This window comes from Chrysochloris asiatica, unplaced genomic scaffold, assembly GCF_000296735.1.
Source record: "Chrysochloris asiatica unplaced genomic scaffold, ChrAsi1.0 scaffold00022, whole genome shotgun sequence".
Classification (NCBI taxonomy): Eukaryota; Metazoa; Chordata; class Mammalia; order Afrosoricida; family Chrysochloridae; genus Chrysochloris; species Chrysochloris asiatica.
This window is the reverse complement of record NW_006408540.1, coordinates 2596497-2617203: the sequence shown is the minus strand read 5'-3', so window position 1 is coordinate 2617203 and position 20707 is coordinate 2596497. Positions and strand designations below refer to the sequence as shown.

Below are 20707 nucleotides of genomic sequence, written 5' to 3'. Positions count from 1 at the left end.
CAAATTCAAACCATAGTCTGATCCAAGTGCTCTTTTGGTTTGAAAATAATATTTCTGATTTATCTGCACTCTCAGCCTTTCCATAGCCAAGAAAATTTCATTTTCTACATACTCATTTTACAGGACTCCTCCTAATGTGATACTAGGAAGTCTACGCTAAGACATCTGTATGACCAGTTTCCGATTCCTTCCTCTATTCACTTATGTTGATAGCATTACACAACAGGCTACAGGAGTCCTGGTATGGCACTGTTGGAAGTTCTGGATTGCTAACCTCAAGCTCGGCAGATCAAAGCCACCAGCTGCTCCTCGGAAGATCTATACAGAGTTATTATGAGTCAGAATCGACTCAGCGGCACTAAAAACAGCCACAGGCTACATAATAAATGTAAAATCTAGTTCTTTTAGAACAACGCTTTCCGTATTCAAACTACTTGTGATTTCTACATCAGATGTTTTACCAGAAAATCATATTTGACAAAGAAAGGAAGAAAAGTATTTTACTAATAAAAATAGAAAATGTATCTCCATAATTCTTTAAAATTACATTTTAAATGAATTGACATAAAAATAAATGTAAAATGTAAATATTTGCTATATTTAATAAAAATTAATTTTAAAATGTTAATAATTTAATTGTTGTTGTGAAGTGTAATAGAGTAGGTTTCGACTCATAGACCCTGTAGGAGGGTTTCTGAAGTTAGCAATCGTTGCAGAAGCAGAAAGCCTTATCTTTCTCCCGTGAAGAGATTTATGGACTCCAACTATATATATATCTTGTGTTTCACAACTCCGGTGCTTATCCTCTAGAGAATTAGCAGTACTTAATGTGTAATTCTCTAAATGTTTGCTTTTATAAAGAGAATGATGATAAAATATAAATTAGAATTACTCAGAAAAATACAGGTCATTTTGCTATAAAACAAAAATCTCATAACCGTAGTGACATGCCCTTTCCCGCTGTCTAACAGAAACTAAAATAGCTATCATTGCTGAACACATCATAGGGTAGATGTGTTTAGATGGAGCTGATGACAGTGTATTTGCATGACATGGGATAATTTCTTCAATTAAAAGTAGTGTTTTGTATTTTAAAAATCACTATTCAGATAGTGTCACCGCAATGAAAAGCTGAAGCAACTTATCCCTTCTTAATGTATTCTCTGCAGACCCTTCACATTACATTTAGTCTCAATTTATTTGTATTAAGCATCATGACTCCATTTCTGGGACCAGTTGCTACAAGTCTACATTATTTTCAGTACAGATTTTAAATTCCTAGTTTAGAATAATTAAATTTTCTCAAGCTGTATCTTTGATAATAAACATTACTACAAAAAACAATGCCGGGTGGAGACCTGGTTGTCCAGCAGTGTGGCAAGACTTGGGGACTATTGAGCCCAGAGTCAGTGACATAGCCACAGAGGACTAGAGTGGAGAATGAAGCATCCAGCTGATAAGAAGAGAGGGCATATGCATAAGAACACCCACAGTTGCAAGTAATACCCACTTGACCTGGCTTCAATGATTGGATAATCAGAGTTCAACTAGAAGAAGAAAGAAGAGGAAAAAAAGAGTAATCTGATACAATTTAACGAACTTGCCCTACACCTATGGATGCAGTAGTTCAAAAGAGGGAACAAATCTTTACAGTGAGGATCATTCCCACCCCCTCCTTATACAGAGTAGACAGGGATAGGCAACTTGGACATTGGCTACCCAAAATGTGTGCATGGGGGGGGTGGGGGGTGAGGGGGGCCTACAAAGGCAAAAAGTGACTGGTTTACAAGCTTTCAAGAGGGAGCCTAGATCCAGAGGGCATGGAGGAAGGGAGAATCTCCACTGAGTAGTATCTAATCTGTCTGGGCAGGGCTAATGAAAGGAGATGGGGATAGGTCTCTTGTGGTACAATAGTGAATAATTGTTATCAGGGTTGGAAATGTAAAGGTGGCGTTTTGTAGCAAAAGGAGGGGAGTGATTGACTTTGCAGTCCAGGAATGGAGGTCCCTGGGACCATCAAGGGAGAAGAGTGGAGAGCAGGACCCTACTCAGAGAAGCAGTAATGCCAGAGATGGAGGCAGAGATGATGACATGGAGAAATGGAGCAGCTGGGGACTCTAGACCCAGAGAGGGAGAGGGGCTGTGTGCCAATGACCAGGGGACAGGCTTGCAGGGTATACCCTTTGGTTGTTGATAATGCATGGAGGGGGTTGTAACCATGGCAATGAAACGATGTATGATAGGATGAATGTAAAGCTAATGTTCGCCTGTGTAAATTGTCACATAATTCACAATAAAACATTAAAAGAAAAAACAATGTCATAGAGTTGATTCTGACTCATAGGGATCCCATATAGGGTTTCCAAAACTGTAAAACATTACTGGAGCTGACTGACAGATTCATCTTTCTCTTGTGAAGCAGCTGGTGGGTTTGAACTTCCAACCTTTGCGTTTAGCAGACTAATGCCTAACTCAGTGTCTCCAGGATTTCTTATAGACCATATTCAATAATCAAGTATGATCATAAGATTGAATAAGGAAGACCATAGAAGAATCAATGTATGTGAATTACGGTGTTGGAGAAGAATATTAAAAGTACCATGGACTGCCAAGAGAACAAACAAATCTGCGTTGGAGGAAGTACAACCAGAATGCTTTGTCTTTCACACTTTGGACATGTTATCAGCAGGGAACAACCCTTGGAGAAGGATACCATGCTTGGTAAAGCGGCAGGTCCATGAAAACGAGGGAGACCCTTACGTAGTGCAAGCTGCGATGGTCCCAGGCTACCACATCTCAGGGAGAGAAAAAGTGAATTTATCTACACAAAGGTACTTCAAAAGTTCATGGAATAAATGGAACTAAAAGTTAACGGAATCTTTTCACAAGTTTTTTAAAGCTCCCACCCCCCCCACCCCTCCATTGCACCAGCAATGGATTCATTAAACTCCAAGTTTCTCCCAATTGGAAGATAGTAGCCTTGATAGCAATTTAGAACTCAGTATATTTTCCATTGTGTGCTGAAAAGAATAGCAAAGGAAAGCATCACTTTAGTGCAAGTGAAAATTCTCTATTATAAAATTCTATTCATATAAAAATTGGACAAATATAATTACTTCCATACATACCTGTGTGTTCATCAAGGCCTTTAGACACTGTATGACTTTATGCTGATTCTTCTTTGTAACTTTTTCTTGGCTGTATTGACAAGAAAGGTATTAGTGTTAGAAGCATAATTGGATATGTAAATGTAGCTTAATCAAAAATAATTCTTAGCAATACTTACATATTGCCATTAATCAGTCTTTCCAAAATATCCAATAATAATCCAAGTCCCTCGTGAACAAAGCTTTTCACCCAACTGAGAAAAAAAATGGAAACAAAAATGAGAAAAATAAGCAATTATACACTTTCATAAGAGTTTTAAATGTATTCAAGCTTGAAGTATCACAGTAAGACTTTTTTGCTGTTTCTATATATTCAAAAGTATTTTATAAAGGTATCTCCCATTTTTCAAAAGTTTGCTTTATGCCACTTTATATTTTTACAAATGACTGACATTAGTACATTTTTGCACTAAATTGAAAGAGATACAAATAGGATGTTCATTTTTACAAAAAATGGTGAAAAGAAAAACTACAGTTTAGCATTTGTTTTCCTATCAGCCATTGTTAAAAGAGGCAGGGCGCACCCAAGAAGCATGAACGATGTCATCAAGCTCCTTCCCCAAGATAGTTATTTCGGCTTCTTGTTTAGGCTGTATGTTTACTGTATCACTCCTGCTTGTATTATAGTATGCTAGCGTTGTTTTAGACCTTAGGTGTCATGTGGTATGACTTGGTATTATGAGTGTCAGACAATTCTAAAACAGTTTCCCCATATTAATGACTGGTAACTGCTTCTTCATTTTACCCCATTTCAACTTGCAAAAAGTTTCGTATGAACACCGTACTTTTAGAAATTGAGGAAAAGTTGTACTTTTTACGTTTGTGATGGTCCCTAGGTGGCAGAATTCGTTTGCACTCAACTAGTAATCTAAACGATGATAACTGAAACCACCCAGCTGCACACAAATGCCTGGCATTCAGCTTCCATAAAGGTTGCATCCAAGAAACTCCATCACAGTTCTGCTCTGTCACACACGGGGTCGCCGTCAGTCAGAATAGACTGACTAATAGCCACAGGTTAGGCTTTCTGTTCATGATCGTGAATACATATAAAGCCGCTTATGAGTGAAGGAAGAAGTAAAGGTGCACTAAGCCAGTGGTGCGCAGGTACTGCCTCACATTGCCTCTTGAGAGCCAATCTGATGCACTTTTTCCCTGCTCCAGGATCAGTTTTCAGTGAATCGTTGGGACTAAAAGAGGAAGACTCCCACCGAGATGGGTTGGCACATTGGCAGCATCAATGGGCTCAAACATAGCCAAGATTGTGAGGTTCGAGCAGGACAGGACAGTGTTTTGTTCTGCTGTGCATAGGGTCACTCTGAGTTGGTACGAACTCGATGGCACCTAACAAGAACAACCATGGTCAGGAGCATCCTATAGATAGCTATGGTGGGAGAATTGTTGTTGTTGTTGTTGAGTGTCATCGAGTCAGTTGCGACCCTGTAACAGGGTTTCCAAGGGTGTAAATCTTTACAGGAGTAGAAAGCCTTATCTTTCTCCCACGGAGCGGCTGGTAGTTTCGAACCGCTGACCTTATGGTTCACAGCCCGATTCGTAACCACTACGCTACCAGCGCACCACAAAATTCACTAAAAGCTGCTAATCAAGGTTTCCCCTTGCACTCCAAAGAACCGGCTATTAAACATATACCAGAACAACCACAGAATAAAACACTCTAGGCTGCTTAAAAGAGCAGAAGTTACACAAAAGAAAAAAGATCTAAGAGGGTACACTCATAACTGCATAAAGAGTAAAGATTACTGGTGAAAATACGAAAAAGGATGTGTGGTATAGTGAACAATCTAATGTCTTTTCTAGCCACAGTCCGTAACTTTTACCAAACAAACTTTCTGACCTACTGGGTCGGGTAAGAGAAGGTGGGAGAAGATACTAAGAGGATGACATAATTCAGCTATGGATTTAACAGAGTTCTTGTGAAGCACTGTAACATAAGCACTGGACCACAAGTTCGTTTGCGCCTCAAGGTTGGTGATTCAAACTCACAAACTGCTCCTCGGAAACCCTATACAGGGTCATTATGAGTCAGAACCAACTCACTGGCACTTAACACAACCAAGGAGCTCTGGTAGCATAGTGATTACAAGTAGGGCTGCTAGCCTCGCAGTCAGCAGCTCAAAACTACCAGCCATTCCACGGAAGAAAGATGAGGCTTTCTGTTTCTGTAAGGATTTATAGCCTCGGAAACCTTTTGCAGGGTCACTATGAGTCGGAACCAATTCCATGGCAAGCCACCACATTGTAAAAATTTTTTAATCTAATATGAGTTTAAGGAACCCTGGTACCTCAGTGGATTGCTAGTGGGCTGCTAAGCACAAAGTCCACAGTTCAAATGTACCAGGCACTACGTGGGAGAAAGGTGGGACCTTTCTAGTCATGTAAAGATTTACAGCCTGGGAAACCCTATGCAGGGTTGCAGTGAATTGGAACCAACTTGGTGGCATACAACCACCACCACCACCAATGCAGGTTTAAAATGAGACATCTCAGAAGCAGAAGTGGGAATATCACTACCATCAACGAAGAGCCAGGAGATCCTGAGAACCATGCACTCTGAAGTTCCTCAACCCAGGGACAAAAAGTGGTGACACCAAAGAAGTAGCAGAGGAAGAACACAGCAGCACAAAACAGAGTGGTGAATTTTCCAGACCAAGGAGCTAGTAAAGCTGAGTGACCTCAGGCAGGAAGCTTGTTTGTAGAGTGGGGGCCTCCAGGCACATAAGTGGGGAGCTAGGTTTGCTGACCCCCAGAGCTAAAGCAGAGTGTCTACAGGCTGAGGCTTATGGTGGTGTGGTGTGTCCTGTGGGCATTTAGCAGCAGCTGACTGGAATAACTGTGCTCGGAAAATTTTCTGATCCTGTAAACTTCTTTAATAAACCCTAAAAGTGTGAGTATTGTCTCTGAGTTTTGTGTGGCTATTGCAGTGGATAATCAAACTCAGTTGAGTAGAGTGGGCTATGAGAGGAATCGCTGGTTTAATTGGTTTTAAGATAATCCTTCCAACTGCTAAAATGCATGTTGTTGTTGTTAAGTGCCATCAAGTCAGTTCTGATTATAGGGACATTGGATAGGGTTTCCAAAGAGAGACTGGTAGAATTGAACCACCGACCTTGCAGTTAGCAGTCCAGTGTTTATCATACAATACCAAACCATGACTGCAAAATGCATCTACTAATCAATCTACTAACTAATGTTAAACAATGGACTCCTGGTGTGGAGCTGCAGGATCAGCAATGGAATGAGAACAAAGTCAGCAGTTCACACCCACCACCTGCTGCTTGGAAACCCTATACAAGGTTGCTGTAAGTCAGAACAAACTTGACAGCACTTCACAACAACGTTAAACATATCCTTTCAAAGTTCAGTCATCTTTTAAAATAAACAAAAATTACTCCATCATTTTTAAACAAATATTTTTTTTAAAATATGTTTTCCATTTTTACCAAACCACATTGACCCCATAAACCCACTGATTGAATCATCACAGTATTGTACATGATGAAGACATCACTGCTCCTAAACAACCGTTCAGTTTGACTATAGTAAAACTACTAGGCTCAAAATTAACATTTTTTTCCAGTGGTAATTTGAAAACCTAGACCAATAAAAAAATTATTGGTAGTATGTTATCTCTCAAAATGTGGGGGAAAGAAAAAGGTAATAGAATAAATGTGTGAGTACATTTTTAGTATATTATTGTTGTTGTTAACTGCCATTGAGTCAGTTCTGCCTCATAGTGACCCTTTATAGGATCCTGACTTTGCGCTTCAAACTAACCTTCAGTCCAGCGCATTAGCCCACAGAGCCACGCTAGGACTCTTTATTTTTAGTATATATGTGTTGAATTTCAGGTATGTGTAACCTTTGAACAATAAAATGTTAAAAACAAAATCCCATCAGAAAAACAGGGTGTTAGAAAGAAAAACAAGCACAAGTTTCATGTCAAAAGAAAATACTATTTTCTTGCTTAAGATAAAATGTAGGATTGGCAGTGAAAACAAGTAAGAGTCCAAACCAAACTAGACATAGTTACATGAAAAATTAAAGTATTATTTTAAAAATTCATATTTCTCTTTTACGCATTTCAAGTTTCTAATTATGCACACAAAAAAGAAACAAAAAAGGATATCTGCAATTCAGATCCACAGTCTCTTGTCAGTCTATTTTACTGATTCAGTGAGAGCCACAGAATAACAAATTCAAGAGTGCACTTAAGCAAGAAAGATACTTCTCTTTGAAGAAAACTGAACACTGCTACTATGGTTAAAGTGTGTGTGAGGGGGGTGAGAGGCATGGCAGGGGGGTGGAGGGGGGACTAAATACAGGGTGATTTCAAACTCACACACAATTTCAAAAAGGGAAGAGTTTACTTTCCACTATCAGCAATACCTGTAGGCTTTTTAAATCTTGCTTTTATGTATCATCCCACGTAACTGTAGGCCCTGTTGGCTTCCTATTCTGTATGTATTCCTATTTCACATGCAGCAGGGAAGCTTGAAAACCAGACACATAAAGAGTAATTGGAGAGTTTTACTTGGGCCAGTATGGAGATGCATGGCGAGAGTCTCTTTTTATCATGCCCTCTTGTGTTAGTACTTCACAGTGGGGATTCAATATTTTGTGTGAAGTATATTTTAAACAATTTCTATATTCAAAAATATATCTCTAAAGATATTTTTGAAGCCAATATAAATGGTTTAGGATTAGTCCTGCTACTTACAGATTCAATCATTGCAAAAAACAAAGAAGTTATTTTTCATAAATTGACTTATACCAAACTCTACAAAATATAGTTTTAAATTATATTAATATAACAAAAGACATTGATGCACCTAATATGCTCATGTGAGGCCCATGATAAAATTCTGGAAGAACAGCAACCCAAGTAGGTCGTTAAATTTTCAGATCTGACTAATTCATTATCAAAAACAGCTGCTTTTTAAAATATGTCATGTCTAACATAATAACTATCACAAAAACAATAGAACACATAGAAGATCTCAAATCAACTAGCTCACGACAAACATGCAGAATTTGAATCAGTAAGAACAAAAAATGACACATATTCATGTATATTACATTAGAACTAATAGGTGTGGTGCTATAGAATAAGCACACAAGGTCAGTGGTTCAAACCCACCAACTGCTACTCAGAAACCCTATACCGAGTCTTCATGAGACAGACAAACTTGATGTCACTTAACAGCAACAACAACAACGTACTGTAAAACAAAACTTTTTAAAGTACAATGTATAAGGGCATCATACCAAATCACTTTAAACTATAAGGTTTCGACTTTGTGATAATTAGTTTCATACAACAATTAATTATATAGGGGGCAACAGCCTTCTGTAAACCAGATTACATCTTACATTACACTATATATATATATATATAAAGTGGAGAGGTAATTAAGATGTTTAATACCAAAAGAATCACTTTTATTTTAAAAGATGAAAAGACAAGTGATGAAAGCATTTACTAAAATGATTTTACAATAGATATCCAATGTACATACACTTAAAGTCTCCCTATTTTCTTAATAGTATTGTTATATTAAAACATATTGTTATATTAAAAAGCTGTCATTCATACATTTCTTTCTCTCAAACCGTTCAAACAAACCCAATCATTACTATTTTCAGCAGTATTATTTTTGAGGATAGGGGCAAATATCACTTGCTATCTCTTGTGGAAAAGATGCTTAAGATAAAAAGTGATATTGATTAGGTAGGTCTGCAGTTCTGACAGAGGTTTATTAAAATCCATAGCTTTCTGCAAAAGTGTAAAATTTCTCATCAACAGTGTTAGAGCAATCTGAAGAAAAAAAAAAATTATCAACTGGATCTATAAATGATCCATCTTCAGGAAACCAAATCTGCACTATTTGTTCTGTGCCTGTCAGCACAGTATCGTCAGGCATTATGTGGTTTAACTAGAAACTGCATTCATGGATGAATAAGTGCTGTGCAAATGTTTCTTCTTCATGAATAGAAATGACATAGAGATCAGTCTGACATTTGTATTGGGAAAAAATGCCTTAAAACTGCACAAAGTAGTTAGCTAAATACTAATTTAATATAAAATCTACCTCTTAAACTCCTGTCACAGGAGGAATCAAACTCTTGTATTGTAATTGCCTCAAAAAAACCTTCTAAGTATAAAACAGGCGTCTCAGTGTAGGAAAAAGGAAGACATGAAGCGATAAAAGCAGGAGGGGAAACAAGTAAAGGAAAGTGAGAGGAGGTCTCTAAGAATAAAAATCCAATTCAGCTTAAGTTCTGAAATTCACTACATCTCCAAGAGACAAAGAATGAAATAAAAAGTGTACAAAGTGGTTTCCATCACATTACTGAATTTAGCAACAAAAAAACAGTTGTTTCATTGAGCAATAAAAGCAATAATCACTTGATAAAAATCAGTTTTACTTTGTGGCCAAATGAAACAAAGCAGTATCATGCAAGATTCCCATAGATAGACCCTGCATAAGCACTGGACTACTAACTTAAAAGTTGACTGCTAGACTACAGCTGCTCCTTGGAAACCCCACATGGGGTCACCATGAGTCAACTGACTCAACAGCACTTAACAACAACATTACATCTCTTCCCAAATGCATCACAATGTCATAAATGTAATAAATATCCCAGATCAAAAAGGAAACCATATTTGGCTTAGAATCCTCAGTACCTGGGCAGTTAATATGATATCAGATGTCATGGAGTCTGTTGAGATACAATAAGCAAAACATTTCCTGGTCCTACATCATCATCACAATCACTGCTATGTTTGAGCTACTGTGTCTATCCATCTCAGAGAGGGTCACCTTCTTCTTCAATGACCCTTTATCACTCATGATGTCCTTTACCAGGGCCTGGTCCCTCCTGATAACATGTCCAAAGTACATGAGACGAAGTCTTGCCATCTTGCTTCTAAGGAGACTGTACTTCTTCCATGACAGATTTGTTCATTGTTCTGGCAGTCTTTGGTACATTCAAAATTCTTCACCAATTCTTCTTCAGTTTTCCTTAGCCATTGTTAGGCTTTTACATGCACATAAGGTGGCTGAAAATACCATGACTTGAGTCAGGCACACCTTAATCATCAAAGTGACATCTTAGCTTTTTAACACTTTCAAGAAGTCTTCGCAATAAATTTATACACTATGGTGTCATTTGATTTCTTGACTGCTGCTTCCATTGTCATTAACTTTGGATTCAAGTAAAATGAAATCCCTGACAAACTCAATCTTTTCTCCATTTATCACGTGCTTATTGGTCAAATTGTGAGAATTTACTTTTTGTGTTAAGGTGTAATCTATAATGAAAGTTGAAGTCTTTGATCTCCATCAGTAATTGTTTTAAATTCTCTTCACTTTCACCACACTAAGTTGTGTCATCTGCATATTTCCTATTGTTGAGTCTTCTGCCATATAGTTGTTCATATAGTCCAGTTTCTCGAATTATCTGTTCAACATACACATTGAATAAGTATGGTCAAAGGATACAACCCTGATGCAAACCTTTCCTAATTTTAAGCCTTTGTTCAGTTTAAATCTCTGCTTATTGGTCTGAATTCAGGTTCCATGTGAGCAACATTAAATGTTCTGGAAATCCCATTCTTTGTGATGCTATATCCATATTGTCATGGTCCACACACTGGGGGGGGGAAAAAAACTCACAAACACATTTCTGGTATTCTCTACTTTCTGCCAAGTTCCATCTGACTTCAGCAGTGATAATTTTTCGCCCATGTCCTTTTCAGAATCTGGCTTGATTTCTTGATGATGTACCACTGCAACCATTTTAAAATTATTTTTAACAATATTTTACTTTCATGTGATATTAATGGTATTATTGCTCATTTCTGCATTTTATTGGATTACCTTTCTTTGAAATGTGACAAACTAAACTCTTCACAAATGGTTTGGAAATGAAACTTGAATCCCCTTTCATCTTTATCGATAAGGAAAAGGACATACAGAGTCACTAAGAAATAGCATCTTGGTTTGCACCCTTACTTTATGTATGTAGAAAAAGGCACAAAACTTGGATGCAGTCGATGTCATATTACAGAACCTGCCTCACACCAGCATTTGTACCAGAAATAAGGATTTTTATTTCAGAGCTAGCATTTAGCAGTATTAACACAAAGATGATGAATTTGAAGTTTCTGCTCAACATTACACTTTAGGGTGTGATTGATGGCTGATGGAAAGGTGAGGATTCATTACTACTATGACTCGTGTTCACTAATGAAGCCAGTCAGCTTTGATTAGGGCTTGATATGTAACTTTGAGAATATCACAGACCAGTGGTTGAAAAAAATGCTGAATAAAATCATTTCATAACATAATAAGTATTAAGATAATGGTACCATAAAAACAGAGGATATAGTTCTGCCTCTTCTGGGAACTTCAAAACAACTGATATCCGAATTGGGTCTTGATGGGCAAGTCCATCAGCAAGGGAAAGAGAAGTTCCCAAGAAAGAGGGAATCCAACAAAGACACTCAAATGTAAAAACATGACCTGTGCTGAGCACCCCAAGTAACTATATGGGAAACAAAGCCACACAGAGACTTCATCTTTAAAAGATCTTATACACAATGCCACAGTCAATGGAAAACCAATAAAGAAAAAGACATGTGTAGTAGGCAGAGTAATGCTACGCCCCTTCACAGATGACCTTATCCTAACCACAGAACCTGTGCATATGTTACTTTTCATGGCAAAAAAAGAAATTGAAAATGGAATTAAATGACTTAAAAATAGAAAAATTATCCTGAATTATTCAGGACCCAAACTAACCACATGAGTCTTAAAAACTGAAACAATTCCCAGCTGGTTTAGAGAGAAGAAAAAGGAAGAGGAAGGGAGATAAAAATTATTCAAAAGACTCAAGCTACTTTCACTGGCTTTGAAGACAGAGGAAAGAGACCCTGAGCCAAGGAATGTAGATGGTTTCTAAAAGTTGTAAGTTGCCATCAAATGACAATCAGAAAAGAAACCAGACTCTCAGTCCTACACAAATAAACTGAATGAGAGAGCAAAAAAGGTTAAGTCTCCTAGTTTATGAACATAGTATGTCTCTCAATTGATGTAGGCATTCTTTCATCAGCATTTTCATCATAGAAGTCCTAAGCATAATTTGTTAAGTTTACACATAAGTAGTATTCTGCATGTGTGTGCAATTATACATGGTATTAATTTTTACTTTTCTGCCCACATGTTCATTGTCAGTATACCAAAATATAGTTCATTTTTATGCAGTTATCTTAAATCTAACAAAAACTTATTGAACTAACTAGTCCTTTTATGGAAACAATCATGCCATCTGCAAACAGGACAGTTTTGTTTCTTCCTCTTTAGCTAAATGATTTTCACTTTCTTTTATTTATTTATTTTATTTATTTTTTTTTTTTTTTTGTATCATTAAACTAGCTATAACTTTCAGCACTGTGTTGAGTAAGAGAGATGAGAGAACTCTTACATCCTTGGAGTAATCCCAAGGCTGTTTTAGCAAAACAGTCTTTCACCATTAAGTACATTGTCAGCTACAGGTTTTTAAAATATTTTTTGTCAAATTGAGAAAGTCTCTTCTGTTATGGATTAAACCGTGACCTTCCACAACCAAAATATGTGTTGGAATTCCAATGCCTAAAACTGTGTACATTTGTCAAATTTATATGTGTAAAGTTGTTCATAGTGTTCTCCTTTTATTTTTTATAATGGCATGGAGTTTAGTGATATCAGATATTTTATTCTTCATATTGGTAATTTGCATCTTTTTTTTAATTTATCAGCATTAATAGAGTTGTGTCCATTTTATTAATCTTTTTAAAGACCAAGCACTTCCTTTTCATGATTTCCTCTATTTTTCTATTTTCAATTTCTATGATTTCTACTGTAATCTCCAATATTTCCTTCCTTTTAATTTCTTTATGGAGTCCTGGTATGGCACTGCAGATTAATGTACTGGAATGCAAGGTCAGTTTGAACAGCGAGGTCAGCAGTTCCAACTCACCAGAAGTTCCTCAGAAATTCTTGGCTAGGTTGCTATGAGTCAGAAGCGACTGGAAGGCATCTAACAACAACAAACAATTCCCTTATATTTTCCTTCATTTGATCATGGGGAATAACTCAAAATAAGGAGAAACAGCTACAAACATCAATTAATAGAACATGGAATGCAGAAAGTATGAATCTAGGAAAATTGAAAACTGTCAAATATTAAAGGGAATGCATAAAGATTGATACCATATGCACTAATGAGCTGAAACAGCCATTTTGAATCTAGCAGTAATGTGCTTTATTATGCCTAGGGACAACAAACTGAAGAGGAATGGCATAACATTCAATGTCAAAAAGCACATTTCAAAAGTAGCACTGTAGGAAGATGTCCAAGCTATAGTGAGTGCACTGATGAAAAATAAGTCTCCAGGAATCCACAAGCTATAAAATGAAATGTTTCAACAAACTGATGAAGCACTGGAGGTGCTCACTTGATTATGTCAAGAAATTTGACATAATGACCAACTGATTGGAATAGATCCACATTTGTGCCCATTCCAAAGAGAGATGACCCAATAGAATGGGGAAATCATTGAACAATATCATTACTATCACATGAAGTAAAATTTTGTTGAAGAGAATTCAAAAAAATGGCTGCAACAGTACATTAACAGAAAACTGCCAGGAATTTAAGCAGGATTCAGATGAAGACGTGGAACTAGGGATATCATTGCTGGTGTCAGATCTTGGCTGAAAGCAGAGAATATCAGAAAGATTTGTGCTTTATTGACTATACAAAGTCCTCTTCGCTCCCAGCTAGCAAGGTTGTATAATCTGCATTTCACACTCTGTTAATGAATCTTCCTCCAATCCCGAAGTAAAATTCTTCTCCCTATAATTCAGCTTCTCAGATTATTTGCTCAGCATACAGATTGAATGAGTATGGTGAAATAATATTTATTTGCTCAGTATACAGACTGAATAAGTATGGTTAAATAATACAACCCTGGCACATACCTTTCCGAATTACCTTTCCTTGTTTTGTTCGAACTATTGCCTCTTGGTCTGATATAGATTGAAATTTTATTAATTGTTGTTATTGTTGTGAAGTGTCATTGAGTGAGTTCTGACTCATAAAGACCCTGGATCTAGTTTCAGAGGAATGACTGGTGAGTTTGAACTGCCAATCTTGCAGTCCAAAATGACCTATTGCCCAGTGCCTATCCTATAGCATAATACCAGGACTCCATATCTTTATATACAAAACTTGTTAATTGATGATGTTGAATTCTTTTATGTTATTACTAATTTGGTGTCTAATTTTTCCATCAATTCTTTTTAGTTTTTATACAAAATCATAGAAACCTTTAATAAACAAAAGTATTTTTAAAGTATCAAAATATACTTATCAACATATGCGTCACCTAGCTTTAGATCTATACAACTCTGAAGGCAGTGTTTCCATCTTAAACCCTACTTTCAGAAGTGCATAGTCCAATACCACAAAGCATTCTACACTGTTACATTTACAACATGTTAAGATGGCAGTATGGGTATCCAACAGAGACTCAAATCATTCCTTTGAAATAGACATTGAGTTTGAGGTACAAGAAGACTGAAGGAGCAAGATCAGAGATCTAGATGGATGCGGTAAGGTTTCCATGTGAAATTCTTGAGAACAAAATGAGAAATCATTGTCATGATTTCTATCAATTCTTGAGAGACAGCTGTTGAAGTTCTCTGCTGTAACTGTGGATATCTATTTACCCTTTCAACTCTAACAAGTGTTACTTCATAAACTTTGTAGCTTTGTTGTTTGGTACACACAAATTTCTGATTGCTATGACTTCTTAGTAGATTGATCTTCAATCATTGCCTAACATTCCACTCCATACAAGGATATTGTTTTTGTTCGGATGTATTTTTTCTGGTTTCCTTTTAAAGTTTGTATATGTTTTTCTATCCTTTCACCTTCAAATTGACCATAGTTGTTTTTTTTATTTTGTTATGTTTTTTGTAAATACACACAGCAAAACATATGCCAATTCAACATATTCTACATGTACCATTTAGATGTTGCTGTTGTTGTTGTTAAGTACCGTGGAGTCGGTTTCAACTCATTGCCACCCTGCACAGGGTTTCCAATGCTGTAAATCTTTACTGGAGCAGAAAGCCTCATTTTTCTCCCATGGTACTTCTGGTAGTTTCAAACTACTGACCTTGCGGTTGGCAGCCCGACTCATAACCACTACGCTAGCAAAGCTCCTTTTAGAAATATTGATAATATTCCTCAGGTTGTACAATCATCCTCACCTTAATTTTCTGAGTTGTTCCACTATCGTTAATATAAACTTACTATCCCCTAAGGTTCCTAGCTAATCTTTGAGTTGCTGTTTTCAATTTTATCCCATAAAAATATTTCTTTAAAAGAGCATAATGCTCAAGGCAGGCATTTTTTACTAGTTAAACTAAACTATGATCAATTTTAAATATACATTTTTGAAATGGGTTTCTTATAAAGAACATATCATTGGCTCATGTATTTTAATTAAGCATGGCAATCTATCTTTTAATGTGTATATTTACACTGTTTCCAATTATTATAATCATTGATAGGTTAGGGTTTAAGTCTATTGTTTTATTTTTTATTTGTTCTCCCTTCTTTCTTTCAACTTTTTTTTTTCCTACCTACTTGTGCTTCACTTAAAATTGTAATTTTCATTTATCAACAGTGTTTTTAGCGTAATTTTTTGGTACAGATATTTTCATGTGTGTAGTCACTTCTTGAAGTATATATATGTTTTGTATTGAAATAAAGAAATGTACTACTTTTATATTAAAATCAAGAAATGTATGAGTTGATAAATGTACTTCAGTCTCTTATTTTAGCTGTTTTCCAGATGGGTATGAATGGCCAAGTTCCCCACTCAGTCTCCTGGCAACTGAAACAAGGGACTACTCATTAGAGTTGGGCGTGGGTGGTGGATATTTTGGCTCTCTAGTAGGTAGCGTTGTAACCAAATCGGGCTGCTAACGTCAAGTTGGCAGTTCGAAACTACCAGCTATTCCACTGGAGAAAGATGAGGCTTTCCACCCCCATAAAGATTTACAGGCCTCCTAAACCCTGTATAAGGTCACTATAAGCGGGAACCAACTCCCCAGTACTTAACAACAACAATAGTAGGTCTCCAATAATATTTCTGTGGCTGGATTAAATAGGGCTGTGTGGTACCATGAATTTAGTTCATATGGATTTTCTCTTCAAAGCCTTTTGATTTCCATCAAATGATTGGTTGGAGCCATGCAAAATGGGATACAGGACACTAGAATCGTTTAGTTTTGTAATTCTGCAGTTAAAAAGAAACCATCTGAGAAGCAGGAATAGACAATCCCAGGACTATCAAGAAAAGAGCGTGAGCAGCGGCCAAACGCATCTTCCTGGCGACAGCCAGCGCAAAGCTGCGGGCATAAAGGCCAGGGGTCAGAGTAGGAGCTGTGGTGACTATATGTAAGCATCCTCTTCATGTCCTCCTGGGGAAGAGAACAGGGTGCTTTGGAGCAGGCCGTTTACAACTTCCAAGGGGTCATTTGTACTTTGGGGAAAGCTGGGAAGAATGTGCTCAAAGGGAAACCTTGGAAGAAGCAACTCTTTACTTGAAAAATATCCGCTTTGCCATGGTTTGAATTCTTTCATTGAGAAAAAGATTACCATTACATCACTATATTAATAAGAGCAGAGGTGGACTTGACTCATGATTCAGAACTAAAGAATGTTGAGCCTGAAAAAAATGAAAGTTTGGAGTGGGTTACCTTCCCTGGGAAGAATTCCCTCCAGGGGATCAGCTCTTCTGGGCACTATATTGCTTAAAGGAAAAACGGTATGATCCTTTTAAAGAAGATTTGGATCATCTGGTAGGATACAAAGGAAATCATCTCTAGGTGGCCAAGAGGATTCTTCCATTTTTGAAAAAAAAGCAAAATGAAGTCTAAGTAGAGAATGAAAATCAGAACTCCTCAATTTTACCTAAAAAGTTCTATTAATTAAAGTCTTTTAAACAATCGGTAATTGTGAGAACATTCTCAGGTTTATGTCACTGAATTGTATTTCAACCACAGCATATATGTTAAATGGTGATATTGTACAAATCTATTTTCCACGTTTATATAAAATCTGTGTGGTGCATTTTGTGCTGACTAGCTTACATAGAGTCCTATTGTGATGCTTATAGGAAAAGCACTGGACTGCTAATTATAGGGTTGGTTGTTCCAACCCACCAGCCACTCCTTGAAAATCTTATACTTGGTGGCTATGAGTCAGCACTTAACAGTAGGGTACAATAGGATTGATCTTAGTTTATCAGCCCAAGTAGAGATTCCTAACTCAAATGTGAACACAGTATCCCTGATATGGAATTTATCATGCTTGTTGATTTTTTCCATTCTCTTTTAGTTAAACATATTTGTGAGCTGAAATGGACTAGTATTAGCCATTTTGAATTTGACAACCACATGGTTTACTATTCCAGAAATGACAGATTGAAGAGGAATGTTATTGCATTCATTGTCAAAAAGAACCCATCCAGGGAGAAAAAACGGGATGGTGGATCGGGTGGAAGTGCAGTGAGGAGCTCCATCAGCAACAACACAGAATACCAGACCAAGCAGGCTCAGGGGATGGTGCCAGAACTCTGAACCACATATAAAGGATTACTTAGAAGGTTGGAAGGCTTACAGCTAGGGGAATTGGTAACAGAAGCCAGAATTCCAGTACTATCTAATCCAAGATGGTCAGCTGTTCCCAGAGCCACCATCTGGGGTAACACTAAATGGGGGAAGGATCAGAGCAGCCCCGGACACCTGACAGAACTACAGCAATAAAGGTGTGGACATTCTTTTTTGTTGTTGTTGTTATCTGTTCATTGGTCTCTCACTATAAGCGTACCCTCCATTAAGGTGACTAGTGGGGATGCCTGAGCTAGTGGACACCCCACTCCCACCCCAGAGGGTTTTACTACACATGTGCACAGATCCTGAAATTTAAAGACACAGTTTCCACTTAAAACCAAATGGCAGTACAGAATAGCCAGCTAGCCCTGAACTGTTTATCACTGATAAAAGGCCTGAACAGAGGTTGTGGAGCAGGACAGGCAGACTAAAAAGAAAATAGGCTGAAAATTAAATCCAGAGTTATGTCATAATGATTAACAGTGGCATCTTGAAATTTCTCAGGAAGAAGAGTGAAAAGGGAAGCCCATCTACCTGGAGGTGATCAAAAAGCATAAAAAAAAAATACCAAAACACACACCCATCTAAGTATTAAGGCCACAGCTAACTCCTGAAATATGCCAAAAAACAGAAACAGATGACCATATCAGCATATGACCAGAAACAAGATAAAGTGCCTGAGGCAAATGAGCTGGAAGTGGACCAACATTCCATACTAGAAGATGGGCAGGATGATTTGGAAATGCCTGAGAAGGAATTCAGAAAAATGATTATAAAATGAATCAAAACACTATACAATGCAGTTGAGAAAAATACGGAAGAAGTCAGGAAAGCACTACAAAAACAATCAAATAAGATAAGATACAGCATTGGAAACCATTAAAAACCTACAGAAAGAGGTCCAAATGATTAATAATAGAATATCAGAAATGGACAATACACTGAAAGGGAAAAGGAGTAGAATTGAAGAGTTAGAAGCCAGAACAACTGAGCTAGAAGATAAATCTCTCAACACTACTAAGATAGACGAGCAAGCACAAAAAATGATTTTAAAAATCTGGAGAAGGCCTAAAATTCATGTTAGACAACATGAAGAGGAATAACTTAAGAATTATCAGCATTCCAGAACAGGAAGAATCACAAGTCGAGAGAGGAGATAGTTGAAGAGCTTCTGGAAGAAAATTTCCCTAACATCCTGAAAAGTGAAAAGATAAGTATTGAAGAAGCTCAATGAACCCCAGCAGAGATAGACCCTAAAAGAAAATCACAAAGACATATCATAATCAAACTCTCCAAAATCAAAAATAAGGACAAAATCCTGAAAGCAGCTAGGGAATAGAGAAGCAAATCAGATTAAGCTCAGCAAACACCATGCAGGCAATTGGAAGACATATAAAACCCTGAAAGATAAAAATGTCCAACCAAGAATCCTCTACCAAGCAAAACTGTCAATTAAATACGATGGTGTGATCAAAACATTCCAGGATAAACAGAAGCTAATGGATTTTGCCAAAGCCAACCCTGCAATGAAAAATATCCTAAAGGGAGTTCTGTGGACTGGGACCCAACAAGAACAGACAACAACTAGAGACTGACATACATGGCAGCATATGACTGACATAGCTACACTTAACAATTACAACAATGATGTCATTTGATTATTTGAAAATGTAGTTAAAGAAGAAAATCATATAATAAGCAATGCACACAACCTATGTATAGTTTTTTATATTATTATTCAAAACAAAACGATTCATTCTTTGTTTTGGATTTTGATAAGAGTCCAGACTTTTTCTTTCAGTAGACAGAGGCTGGTTTTGCTGCTTTAAAGTGAAACCAATATATAGAGGCTGATGACAAAATAATAAGTGCAGAATTATTTCTTTGTTTTAAAAAATAGCTTTACTTTTACCTCCCCAACATTAAGTTTTTGTGTCTACATTTATTTTTATAGCAACATGTTGTTGTTGTTGTTGTTGTTGTTGTTGTTGTTGTTGTTAAGTGCTATCGAGTCAATTCTGACCCATAGCGACCCTGTATAGGGTTTCTGAGGAGCAGCTGGTGAGTTTTAACTGCCGACCTTGTGGTGCAAACCAACGTTGAGGCCGAGTGCTTATCCTACAGTGGCACACTAGGATCATTAGACAAAAGGAATTCTTTAGCAAATATGCAGGAAACACACATACATATTTCAACTCTAAAACTAACAATGAGAGAGTAGATATCACAATACAATTTTAACTTTATCTTGCTTTTGTATGTTATCTTATTTATTTTTCTATAGTAAACTTACATTATTCTGTACTAATAAAATATTTATTTTTAATTACCAAAATAGTAATTTTACATGAACACCTGGGGAAAATCTTAAGTTGTGTTAAAAATCAATATAAGAAGCTTTGCATAATGAGAAGAGAAATTACATCACTGATCACATGTAATAAAGTAATAAATTTCATAACTTGAATATAGAAGGTCAGGGTTCATATTGTATAACAGGCAGATCCAAATTATATTCTTGTCATACTAATATATCACTAATGCTGAATATAATTATAGCTTATTTCAAGCTTTCTTTTTCACCTACCCTTAAAAATGTGACTAGAACCTTCAACCTATGAGTTGTGAAGGGGAATACAATTTAATTAGCATGTCCTATAGGTGGCGTAGTGGTTACGAATTGGGCTGCGAACCTTAAGGTCAGCGGTTCAAAACTACCAGCCGCTCCGCGGGAGAAAGATGAGGCTTTCTACTCCCGTAAAGATTTACACCCTCGGAAACCCT

At 36.9% G+C, this 20707-nt stretch overlaps 1 protein-coding gene across 3 annotated transcripts in view; it reads right to left on the bottom strand.

Annotated features, from left to right (window-relative positions):
* Positions 1–20707, bottom strand: part of DIAPH3 (diaphanous-related formin 3) — a 727649-nt gene that overhangs the window by 510850 nt on the left and 196092 nt on the right. For all 3 annotated transcript variants that reach the window (XM_006837594.1, XM_006837595.1, XM_006837596.1), the window contains 2 exons: positions 3287–3361; positions 3129–3198 (listed from right to left, as the gene is read on the bottom strand). In XM_006837594.1, coding sequence (XP_006837657.1) covers positions 3129–3198; positions 3287–3361 — 145 coding nt within the window. The remainder of the gene's footprint in view (positions 1–3128; positions 3199–3286; positions 3362–20707) is intronic.